Source organism: Xenopus laevis, chromosome 2L (assembly GCF_017654675.1).
Source record: "Xenopus laevis strain J_2021 chromosome 2L, Xenopus_laevis_v10.1, whole genome shotgun sequence".
NCBI classification, from domain to species: Eukaryota; Metazoa; Chordata; class Amphibia; order Anura; family Pipidae; genus Xenopus; species Xenopus laevis.
In genome coordinates this window covers 83,667,221-83,687,483 of record NC_054373.1, presented here as the reverse complement: position 1 = coordinate 83,687,483, position 20,263 = coordinate 83,667,221, and the positions used below count along the sequence as shown (strand labels likewise).

At 38.3% G+C, this 20,263-nt stretch overlaps 1 protein-coding gene across 1 annotated transcript in view; it reads right to left on the bottom strand.

The window, feature by feature from the left end:
* Nucleotides 1-3,830: 3,830 nt before the first annotated feature.
* f5.L (coagulation factor V (proaccelerin, labile factor) L homeolog) overlaps nucleotides 3,831-20,263 on the bottom strand; it is a 55,092-nt gene continuing 38,659 nt past the window's right edge. The window contains exons 20-26 of the mRNA XM_018246671.2: nucleotides 20,099-20,170; nucleotides 12,176-12,270; nucleotides 10,204-10,359; nucleotides 8,296-8,440; nucleotides 6,687-6,835; nucleotides 6,286-6,468; nucleotides 3,831-5,678 (exon numbers count right to left, since the gene is read on the bottom strand). Of these exons, the coding sequence (XP_018102160.1) occupies nucleotides 5,535-5,678; nucleotides 6,286-6,468; nucleotides 6,687-6,835; nucleotides 8,296-8,440; nucleotides 10,204-10,359; nucleotides 12,176-12,270; nucleotides 20,099-20,170 (944 nt within the window). The 3' untranslated portion in view covers nucleotides 3,831-5,534. The remainder of the gene's footprint in view (nucleotides 5,679-6,285; nucleotides 6,469-6,686; nucleotides 6,836-8,295; nucleotides 8,441-10,203; nucleotides 10,360-12,175; nucleotides 12,271-20,098; nucleotides 20,171-20,263) is intronic.

The following is a 20,263-nucleotide window of genomic DNA, read 5'->3' as shown; positions in this document are numbered from 1 at the left end:
CACCCTCAAAAAATTAAACGACGCCAGTGGGACTTAGACTTGGAAAATATTTCAACTTTTTTTGAAGCAAGCCATATCTACTCTATTGCACTTCGCCTGGTCTGAGGTGGTGAAGGCAAGTCTGGTGCAAGAGGTAACGTTCAGTAAAATGCGCAAGTTAAGGAATCAGCATAGTTAGGTCCCTTTGCCATAGCACAACTTCGCCTGGTGTAATGGTGCGAAGTAGCGCTACAGTAGGTCCACTTCGCTAGCAAATTTACACCAGCACCCGTTAGTAAATCGGCGAATTTTCACTAGCGTTAGCCACTTCGCCCTTTAGTAAATTTGCCCCTTTCAATCTTTCAAATGGAGTTCACTGACCCCATCTAAAATCAAATTCTCTGTAAGGCTACAAATTAATTGTTGTTGCTACTATCATCTTTCTATTGAGGCCCTCTCCTACTGTATTCATGTTCCAGTCTCATCTCTCAAATGAGTGCTAAATAAACCACCAATACGTCCAAAACCACAAATAATAAAAAGTGAAGAAAAATTGCATATGGTCTCAGAATATGCCAGTGATCCACAATCAGTAGCTCGTGAACAACATGTTGCTCCCAGTGGCCTCAGAGCAGGTGCAAGTTTTGGTTGTATAAAAACCATGTGTATTGCCAAACAGAGCCTCTTGTAGGCTGCCAGTCCACATAGGGGCTATCAATAGTCAATCACAGCCCTTATTTGGCACCACCCAGAAACATTTTTGATGCTTGTGTTGCTCCCCAACTCTTTTTACAACTGAATGTTGCTCACGGGTGGAAAAGGTTGGGGACCCTCGGTCTACATCATACTAAAAGTTAATTTACAGATGAATAACTTTAATTTTAATGAATGTAGTCACAAATCTTCTGTATTCCACTTCCAATTAACCTAACCATTGTGAATTTTCCCCCAGTTTACTCATTTTAAAAATATAAATTGGAACTCTAATTTTATGCACAGAGCATTGACTGGAGGGATGACAGCATACATTATACAAAAGAGCTGTAACATCTCACCCTGGTGGTACAGTGGGCGGCGGGCGGGGACGCCCGCCAAAGGCTTCCGCTTCTTCGTATCATGGGGCATGCAGCATGCACTTCCGGGTTTTGCGTGTCGTGCACGTGACGTCATCACGCCGAGAGGCATGAAATTTGAATATTTAAAGGGGCTTTGAATCCAAACTCATTGCCCGTTGTTAGGTCTAACTTGTTCAGTATCTGGGTGCGATTCCTGTCTGTTTTGATCTTTGCCTGCCTGACTATTCTGAATTCTGACAATTTTGACCCTTGCCTGCCTGACTATTCTGAACTCTGCCGATTTTGACCCCTTCCTGCCTGACTATTCTGAACTCTGCTAATCCTGACCCTTGCCTACCTGACTATTCTAAAATTTACTGGTATTGACCATTCCCTGCCTGACGATTCCTTGAATGCTGCCTGTACCGACCCCGGGCCTGTTTGACCTTGCTTGAACTCCGCCTGTACTGACCACTGCCTGTCTGACCCTGCTTGAACTCTGCCTGTTCCGACCCCGGCCTGCCTGACTACACTTTTCTTCTATTCCCTGAACTGTTGCCTTCTGTCCAAAACCGCTTTGCTCTTCTCAAGGTAAGACCTGGCGGCATCTGAGTAGCTGAGGGCTCCTCCCGAGCCCAAAGGAGGCTGCTACAGGCGGAAAATTGAGCTGTGACCAGGGAGTTTAGCACTTGTTCTGAATTTAGGGAGCCGTACCTGACAAGAGCCCTTCTAAGTGGTAGGGGGGGGGAATATTTTTTCACACAAAAATGAAAAAAAGACAAAAGACAAAGTAACAACTGTGATTCTTCAGGGTGAATGCAGTGAGGCTGTGGAATGCTCTGCCATATGATGATCCAATTGCAGATTTAATTCATGAAAAATGGTCCTGGATAGGCAAAATATCCAGAGCTTGTTTTGTGTATGTATGTGACCGTAGATCTATGCATGTGCCAATATGTGTAAGTGTGTGTGTAAATTGAACCAAAGTCCCCAGCACCGCAAGGCTGTAACCATCAATTTCACATTGAAAAAAAACTTGGAAGACGTAGATATACATGAAACTGAATGTGAAAATATTTTTTCTCATAGCAAATTAATTGCAGCCTATTGTTTATACTAATCTAGTGTTAAAAGCCCTTAATTACTGTGTTGCTAAGATAAGAAGGTTACAAAGTTAGAGAGGTAACTGATACTGACACATTCCTAAAGCATGCCAATACAGTATTACAAACTTCTTTCCTGTAGATTTGCCCTCAAGCCACCATCCAGGCCAACCTGTGGTACTTAGACAACCTTTAATAAGTTTGGGTATTGTTTACATATTTTATTCAAAACAATGTAACAATCACATTTCTACCAGTCTGGCATGAAGAAAGGAAGGAGCTGACTCTTTTTCAACTCTCTGTTCAAAACACGTCTGGAGGTGGCTTGGTGGCAAATTGCTAGCCAAAGATATTTGCACCAACACTTGCCTACTAACACTGTCAGGTTCCCAACTTTTTTTATAGACTAAAAGACTGGCCAAGTTGGGTTTATTCACACTGGAGAAGAAGCGTTTAAGAGGGGATATGATAACTATGTATAAATATATAAGGGGATCATACAATAATCTCTCTAATGCAGTGATCCCCAACCAGTAGCTCGTGAGCAACATGTTGCTCTCCAACCCCTTGAATGTTGCTCCCAGTGGCCTCAAAGCAGGAGCTTATTTTTGAATTCCAGGCTTGGAGGTAAGTTTTAGTTATATAAAAACCAGGTGCACTGCCAAACAGAATCTCAATGTAGGTTGATAATCTATATAGGGGCTACCAAATGGCCAATCACAGCACTTATGTGGCACCCCAAGAACATTTTTCATGCTAGTGTTGCTCCCCAACTCCTTTAACTTCTTAATGTTGCTCACGGGTTGAAAAGGTTGGGGATCCCTGTGCTTTATTTACCAGTAGGTCCTTCCAGCTGACACTAGGGGGCCCATTCACTAAGCTCGAGTGAAGGAATAGAGGAAAAAAAATTAGATTTTTGAATGTTTTTTTTGGCTACTTCGACCATTGAATTGGCTACTTTGACCTTCGACTTCGAATCGAACGATTCAAACTAAAAATTGTTTGAATATTCGACCATTCGATAATCGAAGTACTGCCTCGTTAAAAATGTCTTCAACCCCTAGTTCACCACCTAAAACCTACCAAGGCCAATATTAGCCTATGGTGAAGGTCCCCATAAGCTTTCCAAGGTTTTTCTGATCGAAGGATAATCCTTCGATCGATGGATTAAAATCCTTTGAATCGTTCGATCCAAAGGATTTAATCATTCGATCGAACGATTATTCTTTCGATCGTTCGATCAAAGGAATTGTGCAAAATCCTTCGACTTTGATATTCGAAGTCTAAGGATTTTAATTCGGCAGTCGAATATCGAGGGTTAATTAACCCTCGATATTCGACTCTTGATACATCTGCCCCTAGGTCACCCATTCTGATAAGAAGAAAGAAGGTTCTGTCTTAATATTCGGAAGGGTTTGAGAAGGGGTTGGATGGATTTTTTTGCAAGCGAGTGAATACAGGGTTATGGAATATAGCTCATAGTACAAGTTGATCCAGGGACTAGTCCGATTGCAATCTTGGAGTCAGGAAGCAAATTGGAGAGGCTTCAAATGTTTTTTTTTTGCCTTCCTTTGCATAAACTAGCAGTTAGGCAGGTTATATATAGTCTTAAGGTTGAACTTGTGGCTTTTTTCAAACTAACTTACTATGTTACTATATGATAGGTACATTAAAAGAATAACGCACAAGCAACTTTAGTTTTCAAATACGTAATTTTATAAAAAAAAAATATTTCTTGGCAAACATAAAACACATTAAGCACACATTTATTCTGCAGGGATGTTACAATGTTTTAATGACCCTTTAAAGGTAAATGCCTCCTCCATTTTTTTCATGTTACAAGCTTCATTTTATTTACTATCACAAGATTTCAGTTTTTCTGTAATACATTTGCCTCAGGGATACTAATATTGCAACTGGTTAAAAAACTCCTTTCCCACAATGCAGAACATATAAAATCAATGTACAGCAAAACAGGAATACTGTCTATATACAATGAAAACATACACCAGGTAAATGTAACAAAAAACAATTATTCACAGAATGGCATGTAAGTATATTTCCTCTTGTTTGCATTTTTCATATTTTATTTCCTTATGAGTCAGCTGAGGAATCCGATTTCCTAAAATATCTTGTGGAACTGGAAAATAACTTTTCAGAACATTCTGTTCAGAAAATATAATGAATTGGTGTTTGTTATTAGTCATAAGTCATAGGGTGTGGATTAATCATAGCCTAGGGGTATTATGCCATTAAAAGCCATTTTTAATTGGCCTTTGTTTTGGACTGAACATGTTCATTGTGTATCATTAGATCAATTTAGTTCCCTAAAAACCGCATGATACCCCTGCAAGTTATTAAAGGTCATTATCCAATGAAGGAGGAATGTTGTACACAATATATTTTATTACCTCAAATCCCAAAGATTCCATTTATTTTATTAAAAATAAGAATTGAGGAAATTCTGTTTGTTTGGTGGTCTATTTAAGTTTACTTGATAGTCTATAACATTAGGTACAGTAGTATATACGGTTGTACTGATTTAATGTACTTTGAATTCAATCATTTTGCAATGATTTCTTCTAGAGCAGATCTAGTAATTATGTAAACTCTGTCCTCCAACATTTCAAGGAATAGGACACAACAATGAATTCTTCATTTAGGGGGTTATTTATCAAAGGTTGAGTTTGAGGTTTGTGAGGTTCTTTTCTACCTCAAATAAACTCACAACTGGAATGTTTGCTTATTTAGCAAAAAATGCGAATGTAAAAAACTCAAATGAATGCAATCAGAGGGAAAACTCGAATCGAATGAGTTTTGCAAACTAAGGAAAAAAACGGAAAAAAGGCTAAAAACATCTTCAAAGGGACCTCTGCCATTGACTTCTACATGACCTCGACAGTTTTTAGCTGTAGTATTTTTGGATTCAAGTTTTTTGCAGCTTCGGGGCATAATAAATCTTGAAAGATTTGAGTTTTTTTTATCCTGAAAAATTCAAGTTTTTTACTGAAACTACCCTTGAAAACTTGAATCTAACATAGTATTTATAAATACTGAAATGTTCTTGGGAATGCCAGAACATGGGAGACATTATGATATGATTGGGATTTACAAATTAATTTTGCAGCATTATTTCATTGTTTTTTAAGATGATGATGATTTTAATCTTTAGCTGTGCCAGTAACACCCCCAGCTTTTTATTGAGTGAGCAATCATAAATAATACTCAAAAAAAAATGAAAAAAAAGTGGTTTTATTCCATTGCCAAGTCTGCACACTTGATAACGTGATGCAAATGAAATCCACAGCTCTGCCTTGTAGCTGTAATTCTAGAGTTGTTTCAGGTAAGTGCATAATTTTCTGTTATAATTGTTCTCATAAAAAGAAACTTGCTGCCATTAAATATTACAGCCAAAGATTTCTAATCTCAGTGTGATGCTATTGTGCCAGGTTTTAGGGATAATCCTTAAGAAACGTGCTAATATTGGTGGTCTGATTTCATTCTTAACATGCCCATTGCTGTTTCCATTTCCTAAGAATACCTGAAATGAGTAAAAAAGAATTATTAGGAATTATGACAATTTTGAGCATTTTTCTAGAAATAGCTCAAGCACAAACCTGACAACAGGGTTTTTTAAACAAGCCATAAGTAAACCATCTGAACCAAGACTAAAGGCTTGTTATAGTGTCTACGTTAATTAAAATGCTTTATACAGAAAGTCACGGGGCAACAACCTCAGACTGCCAACACAAGAATTCTTCTTGTAATGTTTTTTCGTTATATATATTTCTTAGCCACCAGTCTTCTTATTACAAACAATTACAGTATTTGTAGATTTTATCATTAATACATTGAAGCTCATTTATCATCACTGGGCAGATTTGCACCTCTGTATGCTATCAACAGCACATCTGAAATTGTATTGTATTAATTAAAGGGGTATGTACTTTAAATATACACCCATGGTCTGCCTGTGTGTTGCCTAGAATGGCATGAGGGAAACATGGATGTCATTTCCAAACAGGTGCAATTTATATAAAATTGTGCACCAGTTTGAAGCAGATGCTGAAATTCTGGGAAGAAACACTATATTGTGTGAAGTTCATTTTCTGAACTGAGACTGCCTAGTTCTTTAAGTAAGATCATACCTTTTCCAATGGTGCTGATTCATCAGTGTATGGCTTCCAGTCTTTCCCATTGTCACTGTACTGGATACTGTAAGACTTTACATACATATCAGTTGTCATTGCCTTGGCCCCCTGTGTTGCTATACCAGTAATCTTCTTTGTCATCAAAAAATCAATTTGTAGCCACTCGCGGTCGTTACTTGACTGTAAAGAAATCCACATATTTGACTGGTTATAAAATATATAACAGTGGAAATTTGAAGGATTAAGATTTAAGAAAAAACAGTTATCCTTATATTCTAAATTGTTAGCAGTGCTGAGAGAAATAATTAAAACTAGGGGGCAAACTCATCAAATATGGGATTGGGAAATCCAGAAGGATAATAATGTATAGTAATAAAATATTAAGCTCTGCTCAGTACCTTTGCTTGCCAGGCATTGGTTTTGCTCATTTTATTGAGACGAGCCAAAGATGGCACCCACGAAGACAACCAAGAACTCTTGTAAGAAGAAGCCGTGATCTGCTCATCCTTTATAATACTGTTTTCCATGCCCAGAGGCATAAAGCACCCTGTAGATGTGAGAAACCATGCAAAACATATTATTAAGTAATTAATTCCTGCTACAATGTGGTTTTAAAATTACTCAAAAACTTGATTGTCGAAAAATATGCATTTTTTTTAATTTCTGGGATTACTTTCTAGTATGTGGTTGTACATTGCCTTAATACAAACATCCATATTGTCTTGAAGGCTTAGACTGGCAATCTGTAGATGCCAGAGGGGCTGCTGTAAATTGCCATTGACAGTCACTATTTAGTGGGCTGGTGGGAGGCTGTTTGGTCCTCTGTGTAGTTGAAAGGCCAGGAGCTATTTTGTATTCCAGTCTACGCCTGCAATATTATGGCCCTGTCAATAACAAATGCAAGCCTTATAAAAACATACACCCATTTAGCTAAAATACAAATAATGCCCCATGGTTTGTAAATATAAAAATGAATCCAAATTTGATTTACCATGGCAATAGAATTGTTATATGATTTGGGTAAAGATTCTACATTTTAATTTGTTGTATGAATTCTGCAGCAAAAGCTGAATTATATTTAATGCTGACTATATGCCCAAATCCCTGGTATCTGCATGTTAAGGGCATAGGATTACATTTTTTTGCACACATGAAAGAAGGCTGCTTTCTCAGATGAGCCAGAAAAGGAACATTGATTATAGTTGGAGAACATCAGGCCCTAGTTATTCTATAGTTAAACACTATTTTAAAATTCTAGTGTGATGCATCATGGGGCTGCTTCTCAATAAAGGCTGGGAATCTTGTAACTAAAGGAGATATTGGTAAAAGTATCAAGCTTGTGCAGGGAATTGTATGTGAATTTGTGTATGGGATAGAGGGTCTTTCAAAAACATTTGCAGTGTGAAAAATAACAGGATTGGATACGTTATCTGTTATCCAGAAAACACAGAATTATGGAGAGGCCGTCTCCCATAGACTCCATTTTATCCAAATGATCCAGATTTTTAAAAAATGATTCCCTTTTCTCTGTAATAATAAAACAGTACCTTGCAAAACCGGCCTGTTGGGTTTATTTAATGTTTACATGATTTTCAGGTATGAAGATCAAATTACGGAAACAGCCGTTATCTAAAAAACTCCAGGTCCCATGCATTTTGGTCCAATACCTGTATTGCTTTGTGGGGACAATAGGTTTTTTGAACCTGTAAAGTATTGTGACTTTTATAGGCTGCTCCAGTACGCAGTATATATCATAATAATTCATACTGAATGAATGCCTCTTCTGATCTAGGGAAATGGTACACGCTAGACTCCACATTCTACTGAACTGACACATGTCTCTGCAATGCTACATTTGTTAACACATTGCTTACTGTGAGAAAAACTTTTCTGAAGTCAGTTTTTTATCAATGTAAATAATCTCTTTTTAATCTCTGGTGCATAGTAATGAGCATTTTATTCACAGTTTTTTGTGTTATTGAAATCATTTTTAAAAGTATACTTTACCCAGTATTTCACACCCAAATAGCTCCATACGAAGAGTTGGTCTGTTGTAGTATTTGATTGGATATACTCTTATATATTGGGCAGAAATTGGTGGATCAAATACGTTATCCTTAATACTTTGTGCATTGGTATTACCATCAAACAACTGTGGAGACCCAAGAAATAACTATTCACTTTATAAGCACAGCTGAAAAATAAAACCACTAAGCAACAGTATGTAATGAGTAAGCTATCTAGTACCCATGTTGGCTGATGGCAAAAGTAAAAAACAGGAAAGGAAGTAAGATGAGAGTACTACAGAAAAGGGTAAAGAAATAAGAACAACTGGTGGAGGGTAGGCATTAAGCCTTGAATGCAAATAGGACTTAAGGTTCTCAGTATGTGCCTTACTTGTCCATTAACTAAACAGGCAGAGAAGATCCCTTCAGTTACAGGTTACTTTATACTTGTGTTCCATGCCAGATTTATATCTAGCACAGTCCATTGCCTGCCCCTTGTGCATGACAGTTTGTGCTCCTCCACCCCCTCAAATCTGTTGTCAGATTTAGCCACAACTGTCCACTAGGCTGGAAGATTTTTAAAAGATTGTGGATTCTTTATATAAGTACTGTACCTACAGTATATAGAAATTATGGCCCTGCTTCCATAGCCAGCAATACATCACCAGTAATTAACAAACAACATTACTACGACCAGCAAAATAACACATGAAAGCCTAAAAGCTATCTACTGTATGCATTGAATTAATTCACGTCAGTATGTAAGGAGGTAAAATGTAAAATGGGTGATAGCTAGGATATAGGTGTAGACTAGAGACGTAATAAAAGAGGGGCCTCAAGCGGGCAGGCAGGGATTCATGGAAGCAGTAGAGACAGCCCACAGAATAACATGCTGAACTTAGCTAGTGAGAGGCCTAGCTTGTGTCATAGCCCACTATAGTAGTGTGAGGTGAGATAGGGTCATTAACATGGGCAGCTATAACCCCAACTAGGAGTGAGTGAGTTTAGCGACCCATTGGGTCTCCCACCAGTCAGGGTTAAGTGGATAATGAGGCACGGTGAGGGGAGACTTCCACTGGGAGCACCTGGAGAGCCTAGTGTCTAGGCAAGGCCCTGGAAGTGGGGGAAGTGTTGACTGGACCCCTAGGTAGACACCGAAGGCGGAGGGTGAGAGTAGGAAGGGACACCAATAAAACTGGGGAGTGTACTTGAAAGGTACATGCATTCCCCCTGACTAAGTGCAGTTTTTACAGATTTGCCAAGTGGGAATCTGAGCCCTGTGAAAGTGTACCTGCCTGTGTTAAAGAAAAAGTAACACCAAAAAATTCATGTGTTTTAAAGTAATGAAAATTTTATATATTGTTGTGCTGCTCTGGTAAAACTTGCTTGCTTGTTTCAGAAACTCTACTACAGTTTTTCTAAACAAGCTGCTTGCCATGGGGGCAGCCATTCATAGCAGATAACAGATAAGCCCTGTAGTATACAATGGGATTCTTCAGAACATATCTGTTATCTACTGTGTATCCTGTGCTTGGATGGCTACACAGCAGCTTGTTTATATAAACTATAGTTGTGTTTCTCAAGCAAATTTATTATTTTTACCAGTGGAGGCCAACAGTATATTATATTGTCATTCCTTTAAAACACTTTTAAGTGTGTCACCTTCCTTTAACAATGTTAATAAAATCTTGGTTTAACTGCTAGTGTAAGTTCCCGTTGTGATGAACAGCTTATAAGTATATAACATATAATTGTCTCAGTGTATTGTTAAAACCACTAAGATGGAGAAGAATCAAGCAGGATTTTCACATTTTAATAAAGCTTTCCTTGAATTTATTTACTTCATTTGTGTTTGCATATAGTCAAGTTTATTGTATTGTACATACTGTTTAAGCATGTATAATCGTACCTTTTGCTTTGTTATACTGTTTCCTTTAAAAGATATCCAATTCTTATTATCCAAGCTGTACGCAACAAAGAATTCTTTGATGTAATATGACTTGAAATATTTACTTGCACCTTGTGTTTTAATACCGGTTATTAAAAATGGCCTTTGCATATCCACCTGAAAAAGCAATAAGTATACATTCAAATATAGCAGAAATTGGCATCTAGTATTTAATTACTATCAATAACCACTAATTCATAATTATCATGACATAAGTGGGTGGGTTTAATTGGGGATAACCAACTGCAGTTCTCTGGCTGTTACTGCATCAGTACTTGTATCTTAGGGCTGTGTTTCTAATCCTTTTTCTCAGGGGGGCATACAAATTAGTTTATAACAGTCATAATTCTTAGTGTAGTACTAATTTCTACTGTAGGAAGAAACTTCACATTATAGAGGAATACGCGGAACTAGTCTAAACAGCATGGGAACCCATATTTGGGTCTTGACTCATAGGTAAGAATCCCTGACTTAAGTTGCAAACCTAACTGCCAAACCATTAACATTCTCTGTTATAGATATGGCAATGATGATTGTGAATTCTGATCCTGCCTTACCCTTTTCTTATATCTTGGAATGCAGAAAGAGCTATTTCTCTGGCAAATTCACAATACAGGAATATAAAAACTAGAAGATGTTACCCCATTATCCAGAATGCTCAGACTTATGGAAAGGTCGTCTCCCATAGACTCCATTTTATCCATATAATCCAAATTTTTAAAAATGATTTCCTTTTTCTCTGTAATAATAAAACAGTACCTTGTACTTGATCCGAACTAAGATATTAATCTTATTGGAGGCAAAAACAGCCTTTTGGGTTTATTTAATGTTTACAGGATTTCTAGTAAACTTAAGGTTTGAAGATCCAAATTATGGAAAGATCCATTATTCACAATACCCCAGGTCCTGAGCATTCTGGATAACAGGTCCCATACCTGTATATACAAACTAGAAGATGTTAACCCAATGATTTTCTTTTTCTCTGTAATAATAAAACAGTACCTTGTACTTGATCCAAAGTAAGATATACTTAATCCTCATTGGAAGCAAAACCAGCCTATTGGGTTTATTTAATGTTTACATGATTTTCTAGTAGAATTACTGTATGAAGATCCAGATTACGGAAAGATCCATTATACGGAAAATCCTAGGTACTGAGCATTCTGGAGAACTGGTCCCATACCTGTACTATATAGTTTATTCTCCATTATGTACAGATCCTCTTTGCATAGCTTGGATATTGATAGAGTTTATATAGAGGCTACCGTATATACTTGAGTATAAGCCGAGTTTTTCAGCATCCAAAATGTGCTGAAAAAGTCTACCTCGGCTTATACTCGGGTCAGTGGGCAGTAGCTGAGATTGCAGTCACTTTTAATCATTCCTATACCAACAGTTCACTTGGGGAGAGACTGCAATATCCCACAATGCCCTCTGTTGGTTATATGAAAGAATAACAGTGCGCCCTCTGTTGGTTATATGAAAGAATAACAGTGACTGCAATATCACACAGCGCCATCTGTTGGTTATATGAAAGAATAACAGTGACTGCAATATCACACAGCGCCATCTGTTGGTTATATGAAAGAATAACAGTTGCGTCTAGGCTTATACTAGAGTCAATAAGTTTTCCCAGTTTTCGTAGGTAAAATTAGGTACCTCGGCTTATACTCAGGTCGACTTATACTCGAGTATATACGGTACAACAAAGCTGGCTGCATTTAGGAAGCTAAAGATGTAGGAACAGACTTGATAAAAAAAAACTGTTCAAGACAATGTTAAACTGGGAGAATACCAATTTTATGGGAATGAGGGAAATAGGACAGGAAAGGTAGATGTCCCATGCCTGTCTGTTCAAGGATTCCATTTTGATAAAATCCCCTTGCTGATAGCAGATTATTATATATTTATTGAAAAAATACAAGCTACATACCTGGATCCATGGTAATGTTGACATATTCATTTCAGTGCTCCAAGCATTGTACGATCCTGCATTGTTTAACCTAGCCAGTCTCGGCTCCCAATAATCTATAAAATTACATGTATATTAAAATATTTACATTCTACAGGGTATAAGGATATACAGCATAAGAGAAAATACAGGTAGTTATAAGTTCTAAGAATTAGAATTCTAAGAATTAGAAGATTCAAAATACATTGAGGGACAGACGAGTAACCAGTGACCAGGCAGCGGCCGTATGTATAAACACAGAAATGTGACCTTATGGCCAATTAGGCCCCTTATTTATGAAGCATTGATTTTTTTCTGGCGGAAAAACTTGATAATACGCATTCTTGCTAAGTAATTTTTACATCAATTTTAATTTGAACAATGTAATAAAGAAAACATAGAAACGTGTGCTCTCTAGGGTGCGTCTATTAATCTGTATGGTCTTATAGTTATTGCCTGTTTACTTTATGTTTGCTGCACCAGAAGGGGGTGAGGTAGACGTTGGAATTTGCAGTTACTGCGTGTTCCTGGATTTGGCTATATGTTGTTGCTATGGCAACCAGATAGTATTGTGCAATTCTCTTTTATTTTCTCTAGTAGCTGCTATTTCGTCCATTTGTTCATGGGTGGAAATTAATGTGAATAGCTCCTGTAGAGAGTATTCTGTTTTTAGTTGCCATTTCCTGGATATAATTGTGACTGCTGCCGTAAATATTTGAAATAATAATTTCCGTTGTGGAGGCTTTACATTAGGTGGAAGTACATTTAGTAGTGCTTCTTATGGTGGGAATTGTCCATTCTAGGTCAGTTCATAGAAATGTGAATATGGACTTGCGAAATTCGGTCACTTGAGGGCATTCCCACCACATGCGATATAACGTGCCTGGAGTATCACATCCTCTCCAGCATTTGTTGGTGTAAGTGGGATCTATTCTATGTATTTTAACTGGTGTTAGGTGCCATCTGAATAACACTTTTTTGTTGATCTCTATTTGATTTGTGCATCTTGTGGCTCCTTTAGGTGCTGTGAATACTTTGTCCCATTGTTGTGATGTCAGTTGGATGTTTAAGTCTTGCTCCCATCTAATTTGATATAGGAGCTTAAAGGAGAAGGAAAGCTACGGAGGCATTTTATTGCCAATAGATTAGCTGCAATAGTGCAAGCTAGAATGCTATATTTATTCTGTAGAATGTTTTACCATACTCGAGTAAAAAGCTCTAGAAACTCTCTGTTTGTTTAGGATAGGAGCTGCAGTATTAATGTGGGGTGACATCACTTCCTGCAGGAGTCTCTCCCTGCTCTGGGCTCAAATTACAGTAGAGAAGGGAGGGGGAGGGGGAAGAGGAGCAAACTGAGCATGCTCTTGCCCAGGGCAATGAGGTTTAAGCTGAAGGCAGGAAGTCTGATACAGAAGCCCATGTGTACAGAATAGAAGGAAAGAAATGCTGTATTTCTTTTGACAGGGGACTCAGAGCAGCACCACTTTGGGGGTTTACTGGTATATTTCGATGGACCTTTCTGATAAGGCTTACTTAGTTTTAACCTTTCCTTCTCCTTTAAGGTCTGGTCTTTCTTCATAAGTAATTTGTAACAGTCTGATAGTACTCCCTTCCCATACTTGCTTTCCCTGCAGAGATCATCAGATGTTCTTATAGTTCCGAAGATGTGTTTGTAATAGATGGGTTATCTGTATCAGGGGGTATCTTGCATTTTAAGAAATTTGGTATTTCCTTTGAAGGTCTTCAAAGGGTCTTCAAGTGTTGGCAAAGTCTAGGTCCCCCAACGTATGTATACCTTTATTAATTAGTTCACCCATGTTAATATTTGGGATCAATGTGTTAAGCGCAGTCATTGGGGTGAGAGTTGATGGGAAGTTTCCAAAGTTATGCTGTTTGTGACATCTGTCCCAACATTTAACGAGTAGTACAGTTGTTTGTTGTCTTTCTGGTAGTGGTGGACGAGCTTCCATAATATATCTGCTATTGTACGGCCTGATAGATAAAAAGTTTCTGTATCTACCCATTTTTTATGCCCTGGGGCACTGCAATCTTATTACATTTTTGACAATGGACGCCTTATGGTATAGGGAGATGTTAGGTATTCCCAATCCTCCCAAGTGTGTGTGGAGCTGTAGCGTTCTAAGGTCTATCCTGGGTTTTTTGCCTTTCCAAATAAAGATCAGTATTGTCTTCTGAAGGTTCTTTATGAAAGTCTGTGGTATGTATGTTTGTAGTGTTCTAAATAGGTAGAGAATTCGTGGTAATAGTGTCATTTTGTTAGATGCAATCCTACCTATCGATGAAATTTCTAACTTTCACCATTTGTTGCAGTCTGCTTTGATGTTATTTAGCAATGAGATAGTTCAGTTTATATATTTGGTTAAGAGTTTTAGGTATCTTAACACAAAGATAGGTTATAAAAGTGCTTCTATAGTCAAAATGATATTTTTGTTTCAGCTGGTTAACTACGGTGTGTGTGAGACCTATTGGAAGGGCCTGTGTTTTGTTTTGGTTGATCTTTTAGTCTTTTAGCTCGTGTCTTGTATTAGCAATGTAGCTGGATTTGTAATGGTCAAAACTATGTCATCTGCAAAAAGCCGAATCTTGTGGTGACCACCTGCTGCTCTGACACCTTCAATTCCTGGATGGAAGCGTATTTTCTCTGCAAGAGGTTCCACCATCAGGGCGAATATAAGGGGCGATAGGGGGCATTCCTGTCTGGTCCTGTTTGTTATATCAAAGGCATCTGACATGGCGCCTGGAATTCTCACCTTAACAGATGGTTTAGTATATAGGAGCATTATTGCTCTGAGGAAGCTGACTTTTAATCCAACTTTTTGTAGGACTTTTTGCATATATATCCAGTTCACCCTGTCAAATGCCTTTTCTGCATCAAGCGATAGGGCCAGAAAGGGAGATGTCTCCTTTTCCGCAATATGTATGTAGATTTAACTTTCTGGTGTTGTCAGGGGCCTGTCTGCCTAGTATAAATCCCACTTGGTCGTTTTGCACTAAGTTTAATATCTGTATTTAAAAGTGCTATTGGCCTGTAGTTGGTGCAATTATCTGGAGCTTTCCCCAGTTTTGGGATGGTAACTATATGTGCTGTGAGAGAATCTGGGTTTATGCTGTTATTCTCTAACCAGTAGTTATTCTCTAACCAGTAGTTAAAGAGTTTAGTGAGCTTGGGTGCTAATATGTGGGTAAACATTTTGTAGTTTTGTTGTTTGAGTACCCATCTGGGCCAGGAGATTTGCCATTCTTTAAAGTTTTGATCGTATCTGTCACTTCTACTTCTGTGATGGGGTCATTGAGCCTATCTAATTGTTGCCTTGTTATAGAAGGCAGATTGACTGTAGCTAAAAATTCATCAATCTCTTGAGGTGTGGGGTTGTGTTCTTGTCTGGTGTTTCAAACTGTAGAGCCCTGTTTAGTACTCCGTGAAGGTTGCTGCGATTTCTTTTGGATTTGTGGTGTGGTTCCCTTTATGATTTAAGTATTTGATTCTGTCTTGGGCTTGTACATTTTTTAGTTTATTTGCTAGCATCCTATCCGCTTTATTCCCTTTAGTATTTTAGTTTTAGTAGTTTGAGTCTATATTCTGTCCTGGCTAGTATAACCTTATTAAGCTGTCCACTAATTTCATCTGCTTGCTTGTGAATGGTTTTTTCCAGTTTGGGAGTTGGAAAGTTGGGAGATATCTAATTGTTTTAATTGTTTCTCTAGATTCTCTTATTGCGTTTCCCTAGATTATTTCACTTGCTTGCTTAATTTAATTAGCTCTCCTCTAACTACCACTTTTTGTGCCAACAATATAGTGTGTGAGTTGGTTTCAGTGTTGTCGTTAGTGCGGAAGTAGTCTAATAGGTGTTCTTCAATCTTTTGTTTATGTTCCACGTTGGTTAACAAGGAGTCTTTAATCCTCCAGGCCTGAGAGTGTGTTTGTTCCTGTTGCGACTTGATATCTGCTATGACTGGTGCATGGTCTGACCATGAGCGTGTTGTGATAAATGCATTTGTTAAAGCACTTGTTGTTTGTGGGTCAGCAAGGATCAGGTTGATTCTAGAATAAGAGTCATGCCTTGGGGAGTAGTATGTGTATTCTCTAGAGTTATGGTTATGGGCTCTCCAAGTATTTATCAACGCATTAGCAAAAATACATTCCGCTATTTTATTTGCTACTCTGAGGGGCAGATTCATCAAGGGTCGAAGTAAAAAACGTTGAATTTCGAAGTCATTTTTGGGTAATTCGACTTCGACCATTGAATAGGCCAAAATTCGATTAGAGTTGAAAAAACTTAGAAAATTCGACCACTCGAAAATCAAAGTACTGTCTCTTTAAAAAACATAGACTTCAACACTTCGCCACCGTAAACCTATGGGGGACCTCCTAGAATCTATCTGAGGCTTTTGGGCAAGTTTTGAGAAGTCAAAGTTTTTTTTTGTAAAATCCTTTTAATCGTTCAATTAGAAGAATTAAATCGTTCGATTTTACTTCGATCGAATACGGCCATTTCCGTTGGAAAAAATACTTAGACTATCGAAGTATTCAAAATTCGATGGATGAATTTCGAAGTTTTTTTAACTTCGAAATTTGCTCCTTGATAAATATGCTCCTTAATGTATTTGGGGGGGGGGGGGGTCGTTTTTCCCTTGAGGCCTATGGGTGTCTATTGATTGGTTTAATGCAATATTAAAATCTCCTGCCACCACAAGGCGTCCTTTTTTCAAATCATAAATCATATCAAGGGTTTTATGTACAAATTTGTCTTGATTATCGTTGGGTACATATAAGTTTCCTATGGTATACAGTTGTCCATTAAGCGAGCAGATCACTCCCAGTTTCTGTAAAATTTGGGTGGGTTACGACTTGAAAAATGTTTTTCCTGGATTAGCAGCACATCTGCACGCAATCTGCACTCCACTTTTAGCGCTAAATTATGTTTTTGAGGGGTGTTAAGGACCCTCACATTATGCGTAAGAAAACAAATCATGATTACTGTGATTTATGCAAATGTCCAACAGACCGCAGCACACTGACACGTTGTTTCTTGTGAAAAAATCTTTTGTGATTTATTGGCTCAGTAGACAAAAAATGCAACGTTTCGAGTCTCACAGGACCCTTTATCAAGCTTGATAAAGGGTCCTGTGAGACTCGAAACGTTGCATTTTTTGTCTACTGAGCCAATAAATCACAAAAGATTTTTTCACAAGAAACAACGTGTCAGTGTGCTGCGGTCTGTTGGACATTTGCATATGATTGATACCCATGGCAGAGTGGGATTTTGACTGCTAAGCACCTGGTCCTCAAGGGATAAGAAACGGAGGTGAGCGCTTCATTCTTGTGTGGATTACTGTGATTTAGACATTTGCTGACCATTGGTGGTGACCATGTTGGTTTGGTTGGGAAGGTGCATGTCTGGTGCAACAAGTCTCGGCAATAATAATTTGAAAACATTTTCACACCATTTTTTTAGAGCATAAACATATAACATTAAAATAACAAAAAGACATAGTAAATTCTGGTTCCTCAAATGGAGGATTGTTTTCTATGTTCTGCAGTGGTTGTATCACCGCGGGGGTTCCTGTTTATCAACAGGTGTTGTGGGGGGAAATATGGAGCTGGTGGTCTTCTCCAGCCCTTCTGGGTTTAGGGACCCTGTGGATGCAGTCTATTGTCAGATCGATTTGTGACACATCTGGTAGTAAGTTGTGTCCATAAAATAGGCCTCAAGGTCTTCCGGTTTAATCCCATCCAGGATTCCCCGTACTCTAATATTGCATTGGCGGGACCTGTCTTCCAGGTACGCCACTTTATCAGTGAGTCTGGACAGTTCTTTCTCCTTATTTTACTGTGCCTCGGGTACTTCATTATGGGCTGAAGCTAAGTCGCTCAATTTGCACCGCATATGATTGGTGCGTTCCGCGAGGTCTCTTACCTCTTTTTTAATTTCAGCAGAGAAGAGCTTGAAGTCATGCTGCAGCAATGTTCTGAGCTTGGTCAACATGGTTTTAATTTCTGCTGCTATGACTGGAGAAAGCCTTTTTGGATTCCTTTTTCACCGGATTCCTTGGTCCCATCTTATCCCTTGGAAGTTAGGCTCTCAGCCGGTTTGTTGGGTGAGCGAATATAGCGGGGAATGCGCTAATTGGGCACCTTTTTGGGCTGTTTAATGGAGATCTCCGGGAAAAGGCTTCCACTCACATGAGAAGCTTAGCTCGCCCCCCGCAAAAACTCACATTTTTTGAGAAAAAAACTTGAATTTTTAGAGATTTATTATACCCCAAAACTGATAAAAATCTGAAAATACTCCATCTAAAACCTGTCAAGCTCATGTAGAAGTCAATGGCAGATGTCCCTGAATGAGTTTCTTGACACCGCTTTCTGAGTAGGATAATTGGATAATGAGCTGGGGTTTTCAGGCGACAACTTGAAAAGACCTCTTGATTTCAGCGACAATTCGTACGATTCGAATTGTAACAACTTTTTCCTCAAACCAACTTTTTTGAGCTGATTTCTTGATAAATGAGTTAAATTCGTAGATGGGAGTTAGGTCAACTTTGTTTTAATAAAACATTAAATACATTTGAGATAGTAAATACTAGTGATGGGCGAATTTAATCGCCAGGCGCGAGTTCGCAGTTAATTTGCGCGATTTGCCACCGGCGAATGAATTTGCGAAACGGGCGCGATAATTCGGCTTCAAAAACAGCGGCGTTTCGCAAATTCGAAGCAAATTCACCCATCACTAGTAAAAACCTCTTAACTAAATGTGGAGATTTAATAAAAGATAATATTTATAACTTTCTGTTATAAATACAGTGGGATCAGTTGTATAAAATGTAGTTTTGTTGACTACTTATTGTATCCTGAAGGTTGCTGGCTAGTTATCAAAATCGATATCCTTATTCCGTAGGCCTAATTAGCTACTGATCTATCAATGCAATTTCAAAGAATATTTTCACAATAGCACAGGAAACCTAAAGGGCTGAGAGCAGCAAGCATGGACACGGAAGGGAGGGCAGGCACAATGAGAGCAGCAAGCATGGACACAGATGGGAGGGCTAACAGCAGCAAGCACAGAGGGGAAGGGAGGGCTGACAGCAGCAAGCAGGGAGGGCTGACAGCAGAAATCATGGAGGGAAAGGGAGGGCTGAAAGCAGCAAGCACAGAGGGGAAGGGAGTGTGTTCAACTTTCATAACCAGCCAAATTTTGTAATATGAACATGGTAATTAGGGGGTGTGGTCACAAAAATGGGAGTGTCAAAAAATACCCATGTTATCAAGGTAGATCTTCTGATGGGGCCAGGTATCGAAAGTAGATCTCAGTGTAACAAAGTCTGAAATCCCTGCTTTACTGTAAGTGCAATACAGTTCCCATTGATTGCAATTGTTCTGTGTCATGGCATAATGGCCATATTTATACTGGACAAGAAATGAGAGGCCCAAATTTGGTTGTTTTTGAGGTTTTTGAAACCACGATTAAACTCACTTTCTCTAAAATGTCATGAAAGTTATTAATAGATCCCAATATAAAAAGTAAAAACGATGCGCTAAAAAAATCTGATAAAACTCTTAAAATTCAGAAAACCTCTAAAAGTCTGAATTGAATAAAAAAGGTCCAATAAGATCAATGCAGCTCCCATTGACCTCTATAGGACCTCAACAGCTTTTACCTGTCAAATTTTTGTATTAGAGGGTTTTGTGGTTTTAAATCTCACATTTTTTTATCAGATTTAGCAGATTTAAGGTATGGTGATATAAATTACAGAAAGACCCCTTATCCAGAAAACCCCAGGTCCAAAGCATTCTGGATTATAGATTTGTATAGATGTATTTTGAATAGCTGTAACATTTCTAGTGGAGCTCATGGGAGCTCAAACTATGCTTGTAGCTGTACTTACCTATATAGTGTGATGCAGTGATTTGATTGTCAGATATAATTCCATTTGAAAGTCCCATTGGTAAACTGCATTCTGTAAGATAGAGGCATTGGAACAATTATTCAGGGGTTTTAAAGTAACAACACTTTATTTTCACTCTCTCCGTTGAAATATGGCCCAGGATCT